General features: G+C 54.8%; 2 protein-coding genes across 2 annotated transcripts in view; one reads left to right on the forward strand and one right to left on the reverse strand.

Annotated features, from left to right (window-relative positions):
- Positions 1-7357, reverse strand: part of VOLCADRAFT_118680 (uncharacterized protein) — a gene marked incomplete at both ends in the record, with an annotated part of 17796 nt that extends 10439 nt beyond the window's left edge. Inside the window, 11 exons of the mRNA XM_002954268.1 lie at positions 3-363; positions 741-1383; positions 1881-2106; positions 2704-3168; positions 4044-4312; positions 4783-4837; positions 5444-5713; positions 6021-6151; positions 6576-6708; positions 6916-7034; positions 7144-7357. Of these exons, the coding sequence (XP_002954314.1) occupies positions 3-363; positions 741-1383; positions 1881-2106; positions 2704-3168; positions 4044-4312; positions 4783-4837; positions 5444-5713; positions 6021-6151; positions 6576-6708; positions 6916-7034; positions 7144-7357 (2886 nt within the window). The remainder of the gene's footprint in view (positions 1-2; positions 364-740; positions 1384-1880; positions 2107-2703; positions 3169-4043; positions 4313-4782; positions 4838-5443; positions 5714-6020; positions 6152-6575; positions 6709-6915; positions 7035-7143) is intronic.
- A 1060-nt stretch (positions 7358-8417) lies between these two features.
- Positions 8418-12969, forward strand: VOLCADRAFT_95107 (uncharacterized protein; the record flags this gene model as incomplete). Its single annotated transcript, XM_002954198.1, has 6 exons — positions 8418-8531; positions 8804-9128; positions 10584-10636; positions 11342-11560; positions 12170-12537; positions 12879-12969. 6 exons carry the CDS (start codon positions 8418-8420, stop codon positions 12967-12969), a joined length of 1170 nt encoding a protein of 389 aa, XP_002954244.1.
- Positions 12970-14313: the final 1344 nt, after the last annotated feature.

Raw genomic sequence — 14313 nt, forward strand, 5'->3', positions numbered from 1 at the left:
ACGAGCCCTAGAAGCGCCGACGTCCGTTGCTGCGCCTGCGCCGCCGCGGTTATGGAGGCAGCAGCCGAAGTTATGGAGACTCCACGGCCGCGAGAACCGCGGATAGGGATGCTGATACTGCTACTGCCGCCTCCGCCAGCGCTAGGCTCAGACGGCGGCCCGTTGGCGGCGGTGGCGGCGTCCATGGGCAGTGGCTGCACTCTACCCATAGAGCCGCTTAGCTCCCCACCCGGGAGCTGAGCTCGCGGCAACATGAAGGATGGAATGCTGGCGACGGAGCCCAGCTCCGCGTCTTCCATCATGGTGTCGAGGGACTCGTCGCCCCCCAGGGGAGCCCGCCGGGCGCGCAGCCGCCGCTCAGTGCTGGTGGGGAAGAACAAAATCAACAACGAGAATTACAAAAAGAAGTGAAACTGAATATCAAGTTGAATAATGGAAAAACAAGGACAAGGAGATATTGGCGTCAGCGTAGCGAAGGGAAAGGAGGAAGCGGAAGGCGAAGGGGCAGTAGGGACGCAAACGTGCTGGAGGCAGCAGCATGGCGCACGGAACGCCGCGCTCTCAAAAACAAACAAACAAACAAACACAACAACAACAACAACAACAACAACAAGATCTTGGCTTGCCTTTGAAGTAGAAGACGCTTCCAATCCGATCTCGCTTCTCTAAATAATAACACAGCAGTGTTACCCAACAATCACGCAACCAACCAACCAATGCCACGTGCATAACTAACTCACGCGACCTCATGCAGGGCGCCAAACAGTTCGTTGGCAAAACCGCCGCCGGATGGTAGCCGTTCCAGCATTGATGGGTTTGTGAAGGAGGCCGCCGCAGCGCCGCCACGATCATCTGCGAGGTGGCGAGCCGCTTGAGAGCTCCGCCGGTCCCACGCCATCGCCACACTATCCGACGGCGCGCTAGGCTGCACGACCAACACCTCATCGCAACCGTCGCCAGCGGCCGTCGCCGTAGCGGCCGTCGCCGTGGTAATAAGTAAGCTGCTGCCGGCATCGTCGGTCGTATCCAGGACAGCGTGGTGTACGGCGGGGCCGTGGAATGGGGCGTACGGCAGCGGCAGCTCTGGCGCCGGCCGTGAAGGGGCTGACGGGAAGGTCTGGCTGCCGCTCGTGTTGGTATCCGCGACGGCGCCGCTACTGCGGCATTGCAGACGGCTGCTGCCGTTGGCGGTGGCGGCAGCGGCGGCGAGGCCGCTGGTATGGCCGCTGTGCCCCAGGTCGACCAAGCCCGAGCCGCACGGCGACATGACACTGCTAGATGCCAGGTGTGACCCCGCGCGCAGAAAGGCGTTGTTGATGCCCTCCATCTCATGGCCCATCTTGTAGAGGGAATCCTCTCCCGGGAGTGTGGGTGACCTCCCCACTGCGGTACCGCGAACGAAAGAGATGAAGGTATAATTGAAGGCGGGGGGAAAGGCGAACCACAGACGAGTGCGGCCGGGGGCAAGGAGGGCATTGACGGTGGGCGGGTGGGACGAGGAGGACGGCCCGGAGGGGGGGGATTATATGCAGAAAGTGGGATCCCCCCGAGGGAGGGGAGGGGGAATGGACCGAAATAAAGTGTGGGGGTATGGACGGGAGAGTTCTTGTACAGTCCCCTCTCACAACAACCTTCCCCCAGACCCCCCCCTTCACCTCTTCCTCCCTCCCTCACGCCGCTCTTCCGGATTCCTCTCCTCCCCCATCTCCCGACTCCCTAGAATTCCTCTCCATGACAGACGGACTCCTCACCGCATCCCGATGACCGCCCGATACCCACTTCCCCATTTCCCCTCCCCCTTCCTTAACACGACGACCCACATCAGCATTACCCCCCCTAGCCCTTCTTCGCGCTTCCCCCTCTCCCTCCGCACAACTTACAAAAGGGAGGCGGTGAATGGATATGACTGTTATACCATTCCGCCTGCGGTGTGCTCAGCCGCACACGGTGCATCGTGGGGGTTTGGGGGGACCCCGCGAGACCCCCCTGCGGCATCGCCAGCGGTGAGGAACCAGCGCCGTCCGCCGTACAGTTGTCGTGAAACAGTGCGGAGAACCGCTGGCGGGCAGATTCCTGCATGGAGACCGCCCGCAGAGCCATTGCCGACTGCAAGCATGTGACCCATGGGTCGGTATGTCAGCCGGGGGAGGGAAACATATATCACGATGCAAAGTCAAGAAGGGAAACGACTGCCGACATGTCCAAAGCCGCCAACTGCCATACGAGCCTGAATAAGCAATGACTCAACTGCCTTATTTGTAAAATTTACCGCCCCATTTTGACCCCGGGCGGCGGCAACGTTTTCATGTTTTCCATTTCAGCGGCGAGGGCGGGAGAGGAAAAGGAAAGAAGCCGTTGCAGGCCTCCCCACACCGCTCCCCCACCCTCCTTTCCGAACCCAGGTCGTGCCCACCCCACCTACCCATCCTCCGTATGCTCCCGTTTGTATACCGGTATAACTTATCCGCTGCCAAAATGCTGCACTACCCAAGCTGTACCACATAACGGTATCTGTACAACGATATATTGCTACAGGCGCCTCCAAAAGCCACACATCTCCTCCGTTTCACATTCCTGACGTTAGAGTTCCTTCCTCTCTCTCAGTTTCCTCTTTCTCAGTTACATGGTATCTTTCTCAGCTTCAATGAGAACACTGCGACCATATCCACAAAAACCAGCGCCACACACTCCTCCACCACTCACCCTCAGAACGGCCCGCTCCGGAAGGGAGCCGTGCTCAGGAATATCCTGGTCCGCACCCAGCACCCCAGTGCCCTTGCCCGTGCCGCTGCCGGCGGCGGCGGCGGCGGCACCCGTGCCCGTGGCCGTGCCGCTGCCGGCGCCGGTCCCGCCAGAGCGCGGGGAGGCCCACGGGTCGCTCGACGGAGACGTCAGGTCGTCGCCCAATCGCGAAGATGCCGCGCCGAGGAGTTTGGAGCTATCGAAAGCCGCTATCGGCCCGGTGCTGGCCCTCACATTACGATTGTGGTTATGGTGATGATAATGGTGGTAGTGGTGGTACAGGGCGGCGATGCCGCCAGGAGGAGATGTAGGGAACGGGGGGTTGACGCTAGCTTCGGACTTTCGAAGCAAGGGTTGACTTATCGAGGAGCCCTGCCCTTCGCCACCGCCGCAGGCAGTAGCGGCAGCAGCAGCAGTTGTGTTGACCTGTAGCGTTCCCCCCGGGAGTGGGAAGGAATGAAATGCAAGGAAGGGAAACGTTTAACGGACACTGAGGGGGGAAGGACTGGGGGTAGGGGGTAAGGGGTAGGGGAGAAAAGACGAACCACACGAGCGAGTGAAGCTGATGCCAAGGAGGAAAGACTGAGCTGCGGCCGCGATGTACAGGAAAGGCATAACTAGGGGGGATGGCATAGGTTGTGACAGCGGCGGTGGGAATGTGGAGGGGAAAACCAACGCACAAAGGGGACGAATACATATAGATAGTATAATGTAAGAAGACGATGAGTTTACAAGTTTGTAAGCAAATGGACTAGTAAAACAAAAACGCCGTGTTGGGGCTCAAGTATGGACAGCGGATCCAAGACCGCGTGGGAAGGAGAGGAGGAACATGAGAAGACGGCTCTTGAGGTAATAGTTTGGGGATGTGCAGGTCAGCATGTAATAGCCGTTTTTACTGCAGTTATACATAGCAGCCACCAGACGCGACGTCATTCATAGAAAGCGCTGCGTGTGGGACTTACAGTGTTCTGTTGTAATTGATTGATTGATTGATTGCATGTATGTATGTACGCATGTATGTACGTATGACTTTAGATTACACTGTGGGCCCCGAGGGCCGGGGGCCGAAGCCGAAACACAGCGCAAGGGTCGGGAGCACACAGCACAAGTCGCGGCTAGTCTTGCGTGCTCCCGACAACGACTCAGACTGCCAACACTCTACGTACGTATGTATGCACACGCACGAGTGCTGCAATCGCCGGGGACGCCCGTCCTTACATTCACTGATGGCCATTCCTTTCCCTCGTGTAAGCAAACAAAACAACATTATCACATTCGATGAAGCCCGTACGGCACCGTACCTGCATGTTGAAAAACTTGAGCGCGATGCCGTAATCCACGAGGTTGTCATTGAGCCAGGTCGCATAGTAGCTGGGTACCATACCCGGTAGCCACACCTCGACGCGGCCATTGCCAGCAGCGGTGCTTGAGTTGGCGGCTCCGTTTGTGGTTGTGGTCGTTGAAGGTGGTCCATGTTGGGCGCTCTGCGGGTGCTGCGAGTTACCGGAAACGTTGCGCCGCTGCTCTCGACGCCACTTATTGTTCACAAGGTAAAACTGTACAAAGATACCTAAGGAAAGGAAAGGAAAGGAACGGAAAGGAAATAAAAGCAGACAGGTGACAAAGGAAAGCTAGGAGGGACATAAAGCAAACAAGAAATCAATTCTTTTCATATTAATAAAAATAGAAAGGAAAATAGGAAATGCTTTGGAGAAAAGGGGGAGGGAGAAGATATGGAAACATCCGTTGGAATGCCATAACGGTCAACCAACCAATCAACTGAACACAGGACGACACCATCTATCCCGAGTGCATGCGCCGTTAGAGAGCAGCGGGCACAAACGAACAAGGAACTGCGAACCACCTTAACCCCTTTAAAAAAACCCTCCCTCTTGAACCTTAAGAAATCAGCAACTATGCAAAAAATGTGTGCGGAGATACAGAAGGCGAATCGCCCAGTTACAGGCTTAAATAACCTATCGAGTCCGGATCCAATTCAGATCTGGATCAGAGTACGATAATAAGAAAAATAATTCATACCTGGCTGGTAGGTCAATTGCATGCTTTGCGTGTCGGGCAAACTGCAGTCGCTGGCCTGCGGAGATGAAGGAAACGAAACGAGGGAATAATCGAAAAACAAGAAACCAAGATGACCAGTCATATGCCAAGACGTTAACATTTTTTAAGGCATCTTCCCCCTGCTCTCCCAGATGCTAACGTCTTCCACTTTCTTCCTTCTGCAAGAAAACCATATTACCAACATTCAGTGCCTACTGAAGAGTATGATTACGCGTTCTAGTAACCTGGCCTGTTCATTTTGTTACCGCACTGAAATCCTAAATCCCCACAAAATTTGCGCTGGCGCCTCCGTTAGCTCCGTTAGCTCCGTTAGCCAACACTGACTGGCTGATGTTTAAAAACAATATATCCTAGGACGGATTCCCACGTTTTTGTCCAGCCAACAACTTTGCCCGGGTTTCAGACCGCCCTCACAGAGCATTCATGAATTTATATCTGTAATAACGTATATCGTCCGCGTCAGTCAATGTACGCAAGCAACGTTTCCAACTCCCCATTATGCCCCGAGCCGCGATGACCCTCGCTCGGATCTCTTCTGCCAACTCGCCACCTCCGCGAGCTCAACCATGTTCGCAACACGGTTCTTTTCTTCTTGCGCAAGTCGCCTAGTCCCGTACTTTACCTGCACTCCCAGACTGAGTTCCAGTTGCTCGGCTTTGCTGAGCATTCGTAGCGCCGAAACCCAGTATCCGCTGTTGGCGCAATCGAGAAGCAACACCAACCGCTGGCTGTGTTTACGATAACGTTGCCATAACGTGGATAGCTCGCGGAAGCTGAGAACGCAGGTTCCGCTGGCACCACTGACGCCGCCGCCGCCGCCGCCAGCAGGGGCTCCGCCGCCGCCGCCGCCGCCGGAGGTTCCGCTGATGCTGCCGGCACTGGCGCCCGGGATCTGCACGTGCCGTTACGCATACAGTACATGGCATTAGAAGTCATCAGCCCTCCCATGCGTGAAATTCGATTGAGAATGTGGTGGGCTTACATCATGCTTGCATGACACGACGTGACTTTTAGTAATTCCGAGCTACTGTGCAGTGCAGCAGCTAACTTTTTCATGCGTTTTCAAGCAGAGACCTTCCGCGCTATGAAATCCCACAAGTCCCACACATCCCACCCATTTGTGTGTGGACCCGAACATCCCTCAAATCAAAGCCCTGCATATGGGGCTCCTCGGACTCCCCCCTGCTTTTCCCGCACACCTGCCCAGTCGCCAGTCGCCAATTGCCCCGCTCATCGCTCGGCCCACAGTACGACACCAAAACTACGGGAGCGTTGGAGTGCTTGAATAGCTTCGTCAGCTTAGCAAGGACCCTGTCGCGGGTTATAAGGCCTGTGGGGTGGCAGTTAGATAATTGCGGTTAAAACGGTTGCGGTTAACAGGTACGGAGCTTCTTGACCCAGATCGCTGAGACTACTGTCTGACGATAGCGTTTTGGCACGCTACCATGAATTCCGTTGACAAGTTCCAGCCCTTGGGACAGCAACCGCCAACCAACCGCCGACCAACCAACGACGAATCTAGAAGATACATCGTATACAACAATCCATCCCAGAACCATTTTAATAGGCCTCCTAGGAACGGCGCCGCGCCCGCCTCACTCCAGCAGGATTGCTTTATCAGGCGGGATGACATGCTCCTTCCGACATGCACAGGACTTCGCATCCTTGTGGTGGATGGGAAAACAGCATCACACCTAGCCCGTGCCAAAATTCCCAGTCCGCCGCCGGTTCACTTCCGCGCCTGCCCAACGTACCATCCTCCCCTGCTGTTAGAAATGAAACGCTGGGATAACCCCCCAGGTTCTTGATAAAGTGCGAAAACTGCCGCTGGGCATCAACTTCCGCATTATCTTGAGGCAAAGTGGAACCGGCGCCGCTGCCAAAGTGCTACGAGCGGCGCAGACCGGGAGGGATGCACATGGTAAGCACAGCAATCGACGTAAGGGGAGCTTTTCCAAAGCGAAGACACAACCCTATACACCTCTGCCGTTTTATACAGTCTGGAAAAGAGGCATGTCCTTGTCGTCACGCTGCTTCCTCGCTTGCTCTCTTCTACTGCCGTGTCCATGGCTGGACGAGACGGACGCGGCATACCTGAAGCAAATGTCGGAGCGCCCTGAAGGATGTTTGCGATACAGGACCGCTGCTCTTTGTGACTGAATGTCCGACCTGGCTAGTGCTTGGCGAGCCTTCGTCCGGGGTAACTTCGTGAGCTGCAATCTCACAGTAAAGTATGTGTTTCAGTATTCAGTTGTTTGGTGCCCAAGCAGTTTGCCGAAACAAGAATTCAAGTACATAGCCGCATGGCCGTCACTAGCTCACCAAGAAGAGCCTGCAGCTGATGCGCCTCTTTCCCTTCAATAGCCAAAGTAATGCGGCTATAGTCGCCGATGCAAAGCGCAACCAAGGTGTTTGGCGCCTGCGGAAAGGTATACGAATTATCAGAAAGCGATTTATCGCAGGTTACTTTCACGAGAAGAATAAAAGACCTTGCCTTGCTCTTTCCTTGCCCGAAAATCCTCTTGAAAAAGGGCATGTTTCAAGCCGGGTAAACTAACGATAACGACCAATCTGCATGGTAACACGTTGTAAAACTATAAGATGGCGATAACTCGCGGTATGGGATTGTCGGCAAACAAAGAAGATAGTGGGGAAGTCGGTGTACGACCACGACTGCCTGAGCTTAACAGAGTCTATTCTGTCATCAGACAAACCGCGGATGAATTCAATAGGGGTACGAATGCACACTGGAAGCTTTGGCATGTCCTTAGCAAAGCAGGTATGGCCTTCGCCCCGCGGGTCTGATTGGGGCGGCGTTATGTGTGGGACTTTTCAACGGCGCTTGAATATATCAGTATTTCCATGAATTCAACAATGCGGTTGAAGCGATGATGGGAGTTTATGCACCCTCGACAGAGGTTAGGCGAAGTTGTTCGGAAGCTTGGTCCCGCTTTGCACCTGGCCATGGAGACTGTTGTACAGGATATACCGTGAAGTGGATTGCTGGCTTGCAAAGGCTGTCCGACACCACATAGCAGATAGACTGACTCGACTCGCGACTGCTTCCTGGGGACTTTTTGCCACTTAATCATGGGTATCGATCTTGACAACCTAGATAGACTGATTCGACCTGTGATTGTTTCCTGGGGGGTTGCGGACGTTTTGCCACGTTATCCTGGATATCAATGTTAACAACCTATTAAGGGACTGCGCGGGGTATACCTTTCATCCCTTCCACTCATGGTGTCCAACAACCTCGCCATCACTGCATAACTCAACAGTAAGCGCTAAATCCTCGGATGATCTCAAATTCAATCAATACAAAACAGATCAACAAACGACAACAGGCCTTTGACTGTTTGCGCTCCTGTCTGACGCAATCGGAGCTGCACTTTCGTACGCGTTGCAGCGAAAACTTGTTGTAAAGATCACCCATGGCACCCATCAAATTACATCAAGCAAATAGCTAAGAGCTCCTTCACATTTGTCCCTATATAAAGTCATCTTGCAGGCCACGCCGCTTTCCATTGGTATACTTCCCAAACACCTCTCTAAGCCTGCCTGGAAGGACCTCTAAGAGAAATCAATTTAACGTTATGGACCCTGAGCATCCATCATCATCCGAAGCGCAGCAGCGCCCTATTGTGCATAGACTGGCCGTAGAACCTCTTCGCCGCCTAGCCCAGGCCTGTTGGAGCTGCGGACCCCAGGTCAGGACGCCACAGCACGCGACGCCACTTCATCACTGCATTCACTTTCTGACCTCCACATGTTCGCAAACACAGCACGTTCCGAGGTTAAACATGCGGCTCCATAACCACTATGCGTCCCCCTTTCGCCCCACCGCCCCATGGGTCACTAAATGCCATCGCGGCCGCCGGCGCCCACGGTTGCGTTCATTTCGCGAAGTCAAAACACGGCGAATCTCCTATTCTCATGGTTTCCTCCCTCCCCTCCCCTCCTCTCTTCCCATGTCCCGCAGCATCTAGCGTACGAGTCGACGCTCCGAAACCAACCACAGCCACGGCAGCCCCAACTGGAAGCCGGTTCCTGTAGTGGTTTCGGAGCGGACGCGGCAGTGGTGACCGCCGCCGGCTGGGCCGGCACAGCTCCAGGGCATGGACCCCGTCCGTCTGTACAGCCAACGGTCCAACCGCCGCAACCGCCGTTAACGAAGCATGGGCTTGATTCCCAGGGTCAGTGGCGCGTGGTTTTGGATGTTCAGGGAGAGCTCCGGAACCGACCAGGAGCAGGAGGTGGAGGGTTTTCGGAGCGAGTGAAAAAGTGGTGCGAGTCACTGTGCGTTGGTACGGCGTCTTATGCTGCATTCTGGCGGTGGCGGTGGCGGTGGAGAGCCCTGCGGCAGCGGCGACGGCGGCGGCGGCGACAGCAAACTGGAGTTGACGAAACGGAAGCGGCGACGATGCCGTCAGAGCAATCGACGTCTCGCTCTGGAAGCTGGAGCCGTTCCAGTGGTGACGACGGTGACGACGGTAACGGCGCCGCCACCGCAGCGACCGCCGCCGCCGCCGCGGCGGCGGCGGCGGCGGCGCCGGCAGTTGACCCGCCCGCCACTGGGCCCGCACCTGCCGGGAACGACATCACCACTGCGAAATATAATCTGATTACCTTCGCACCGGTATTTTTGTTCGAGCTGTTCTTACGAGTGGCGTATTTGTACTTTTTGCTGCAAGCGGCTCTATCTTGGTGGAAAGTGGTGTCACCGTTTTCTGGAATCGGCAGTACCGCGGCGCTGGTCTTCGTGGTGGCAGTCAGTGCGATCAAGGTACCCGTACGGCCGTACGGCCGTACGACAAGGGTAGCTGTCTTAGCCAGCTAGCACATTTTTGCCAAGGAAAAAAATTGAAATCTTGCCATTTTTTTCTTTTTCTGAAATGTTACTACTGGGACCTGCAATCGAGTTGTGTCGCGGCATACTTCGCTTCTAGACTGCGAAACTTGACAATTGATTGATTCAGAAAGAAGGGCATTCATCCCTCGTGACCATCTGTTGCGACAACTCAAAATTTTCCCATGTTTTGACCGACGAAATCGCGCCAGCCAGCTATTATGTTTTGGCCTAGTTCAAATCCCGGGATGGCAAAAAAAAGTAGCAGTGGTTGCCATTTCAGCATGCTAGTCACGCTGCGTACGATGAGTGTGGATCTATTTGGTGGGAGGCAAATCTCGTCCAAATCGTACATATAAGTACATCATTATTTGCACCAGCGTATATGCAAATTTTTGTGGGCGTATGTTTCCGTGTTGTTGTAGAGGCGACAGCTGTAAGGTTGCCTCTGAATGGAAGCGCTGGTGGTGAGTTGCCCAGGCTGACTGGCTACAGCCTTGATACTGCTGTTGGAAATCGTTGGTATTGCTACTGCTGCTTGCTGCAGCTAGGAAAAGCTACTTTTTTGCAAATTTATCTTTATTTCTTCTGTGTTTTTCTGCAAATTGATTTCACTTTTCCGCATACCTGTAATTTTCCATGTTTCGCTGCTGCTGCTGCTGCTGCTGCTGCTATTGCCGTCATTCGATTAGGCAGCAGTGGAGGATGTACGGCGGCACCTGGAGGATCGGGCAACTAATCTAGCGAGGACAAGAAAGCTACAGCCCGACGGTGCGAGAGTCAGGAGAAGGAATGGGGCGAGGGGGGGAAGGATGCTACAGCCAAATGAATCGATGCTGGAGGATCTCCGAAACCTACGTTTCCGTACTCCCATGTTTTGCCGTACTACACATGTTCTCTGCCGCTGACACAGGAACGATTGCGGAGGTGCTATGGAAAGACGTGCGCGTTGGAGATGTGCTAGAGGTACGATAGTCATGTAATGATAGTCGTACAGGGCTGTACGGCATAATACCGCAGCGCAGGACAGATAAGCACAGTTACCGTACAGTGCAAGCGTTTCGTTGACCTCGCAATTAATGTTTGGGCGAGGGGCCCCGGGGGCGTGAAGCGCCTTTCGGGCGGTCGAGCCCCCCCGGGGTTCACTGCTGTCAGTCTGTCAGTCAGTCAGTCAGTCAGTCAGTCAGTCAGCGTCGTGTCTCATGATGATACTCGCTTGCCACACTGGACTGAGAATTGCAATTAAAAGCTACTACAATTCATGATCGATTCACTGAGGGAATGAGTTCAAATACATCTGTAGGCGAAGATAGCTTCCCGCGAGCCGTGGCTTTGACTTCACCTACCTCGCATCTTCCGCTCCGTCTCACGTTCACATCTTATACATGTCCTATTTATTCTCCAGTTCGACTGGCAATGGGGAACTGGGTTCGCGCACTACCAGGGGGGTATAGATATGCTCAGCAGCCGTTCTTGTTGCGATGGAGGCGGTACGCAATGCAACGTCCTTGACTTGGCATTGGCACCTTCGCAACTATTTACAACAGGTAATGTACATCATGCATCGCTCCAACACCGCCGGCCGCCGCACCCGGCCCTTGCAGCTATCCATAGTCATGACTGTATGTATGTATACAGTCCAAACACACGGCATCGTTCCTCCGCTCGCAGCCCAGTGCCGTACAGCCTCCTCCCCTGCGGAATACTGCGAGGCAACTGCTGGCTGATAGACCGCGGCCGAGGGAGAGCCCTTTTCGGCTTCCAAGCAGAGCTGACTGCCCTCATCCCCGCTCCCGCCTCCTCATGATTCCCCTCTCCCTTGTCCCTGTTCATGAAAATAATTTGCCATCTACTTCTTGTCGCCCTGTCGTGAAAATCAGGTACGAGACGGTGAGCTACTGCCGGCTGACTTGTTGCTACTGCGAGCCGGCCTGGTAGAGGGTATTGCGTTTGTGCGTACGACGAATTTGGATGGGGAGACCAACCTTAAAGTACGGCGTGCTGTACGGCTGCCCGGCTGGGACGAGCAAGGTAGCGGGGTCTCTCGGGGCGAGGAGGACGACTCGCGTGGTGCCGAAGGTGGGGCCAACAGCGGTGGCGGCAGCAGTAGCAGTAGCAGTAGCAGCAGTACCGACGGCGGCTGCGGTGGCAGTAGCCGTAGCAGTAGCAGCGTGCGTGGTGAGGGACAGCGCAACGACGGCAGTAGCAGACAGAGCGGCGACGGCAATAACGGCAGTAGCAGGAGTGCTGGTGACGCCGCCGCTGAGCCCTTTGCTACTGCCACTGCGGACCTCCGAGATACGCATTTGAAGGTGGGCTGGCGTACGGTACGGCCAACGTATTTTTCCTTGTATAAAATCACACTCGCCACAGTCTTTTCCCCCCTTCTCCCTTCTCCCTCCTCCCTTCCCCCTTCAGCAAGACATCAACAACACACAACACTTACGCAACCTCACCGCCGCCACGCCTTGCCGCCTTGACGGCACCATGCATGTGCAGGTCCTTACTGGAGTCCGCGGACTGGTGCTGTGCGAGGGCCCCAGCCGCAGCCTCCACTCCTTTGCAGGCGGCCTTCAGCTAGAGCTTCCACCGCCACAACCACCAGTGACGATGGTGCTGACCCACGGGTCGGAGCCCCCTGGCGCCATTGCGACCCGGCGGACGGGGCGGGAGGACAGGACGGCCGCTGCAGAGGAGCCGGCGGCGGCTGCGGCTGCGGCGGGAGGTGGTGGTGGTGGCGGCGGCGTAGGCTGCGGTGGTGGCGGTAGTGGCGGCACTGCCTCTGACGCCATTACATCGCCGCCGGCGCCTGTGCCTCTGGCGATGGATAACCTGTTGCTTCGGGGCTGCGTATTAAAGAACTCTCCGTGAGTTTCGGGGGGCAGGGGGGAGAGGGGGGAGATACGACAAAACACAGACGATTGACGAGAAGAAGGCACCATGGGCAAGGCAGGGTGGGGGAGGAGGGGGGAGGGGATTTGGGAGGTTTCATAATGGGGCATCCAACGGGGTTTGGATGGGAACGACTGACGGGGTAAGACAGGTGGTCATTTGTAACAGGGTAATACAGAAACAGGGGTTACGTTTTTATTTATCCGATCACGAACCCCGCCACCCGCGTGCGTCAAATTTTAAGATGGGAATCTTTGTCGTCGCGCGCGTCCTGCGTCCTCCTTTGCGCCGCTGCTCTGCCACCGCAACTGCGCAGGTATGTGTTCGGGCTTGCGATTTACTGCGGGAACCAAACGCGGATCCAGATGAATGCCGTACGCCCATCCTTGAAGGCAGGTCTGGGATGATGTTACATCGCTGTAAGAAGAGTTTCCTTCGAACAACTTTGTTCTTTGATTGGAATTCGTCACTTTGGACGCCACTGTGGGTGGCGATGTTGCAGAGGAGCTTGGAAAGGAATACATGATAAGTCATTAAGCAGCCCCTCGCACAAATGTGTCCGGTCGTACTTCGCGAATAAAAGGTCCGTACATCACGCCCCAAAAGCCAGGAGCGAATTTCACCGCGCGGGTGCGCGCGTGCGATTCACAAATTGCGCGTGTACAAGTGTATATATTTTTTTGGCGAAAAGGCCGAGGTGCGCCAGCGCGTTGTGCAGGTGGGCATGTTAGAAACAGCCGCACGCGGAATGCAGGCCGGACTATTGCGTGGCTGCTTTGCAGTAACAAAAGCACCGAAAGCCAACGTCGTAGCTTGCAACTCTGGGCTCGTGAAACTGCCGCGGAAGATGAAGCGCTGGCGAAGAGGCAGTTGTATGCAGCACCTTGTTCAGAGTAAAGTCAAATTACAAAGTTGCGCAAAGTATAACATACATAAACTTAATTAAACATAAGAACAGATAAGACGTTTAGAGCCTTGTCGGTGACATGGACGCCGCTGTTGGCTTGGAACAGCTATTTGCTGTGCATAGGGACGTGCCCGCGTTAGCCGTGTTGCAACAGCTCAGGATGGATTTCAGCCAGCAACAGCCTCAAGAGCTGCTGCACAACCACCGGGAATGTCTTCAGTTGGGCAACGTACGCAATGCAAAGGTGCAGCGAAATGAAGGGGGGGTCGCATCTCACCATTCAACTAAGCATGCATGTGCTCGGTTGAATGCTCGGTAGCGTGCGAGTTTACCCCTATCAGGGTGTTTGTTTGCATATCCCTCCAAGCGAGAGGGCTTGCACCTATGCTGATGTTCGTTCCAAGAAATGAACTGAGGACTGATGCTACGGTGAAAGATTTGCACGTAAATTCGCCCGTGCAATAAAACGCCCTGTAACTCGCTTACGCTAATCTCACATTCCAATATGCCACTGCACTTTCCTCTCCAGCCTGGCCACATTCTCTTCCTCGCAAACGTACTTGGGCACCTTACAATCCAACACCATACGTGCTTTAGAAACGCGGGCAGCTGCTTCACAAGGACCCCCCTATTTTGTCGTCCACATAGTTGTATATGAAGTTCGGCTGGTATCTTGCTCGTCCATGATATCTCTCTCGTCCATACCCTCTTTCTAGTCGCCAGCTATCTTCGGTCTATCTCTCTCGAACTCCAGCTATACCGTATATTGCGATCTTTTGTACCATTTTCCTAGGTTAAAATATCCTTTTCGTATCAGTATCGTTTACAATCAGTCATAAGCATT

Source organism: Volvox carteri, assembly GCF_000143455.1.
Source record: "Volvox carteri f. nagariensis unplaced genomic scaffold VOLCAscaffold_41, whole genome shotgun sequence".
Classification (NCBI taxonomy): Eukaryota; Viridiplantae; Chlorophyta; class Chlorophyceae; order Chlamydomonadales; family Volvocaceae; genus Volvox; species Volvox carteri.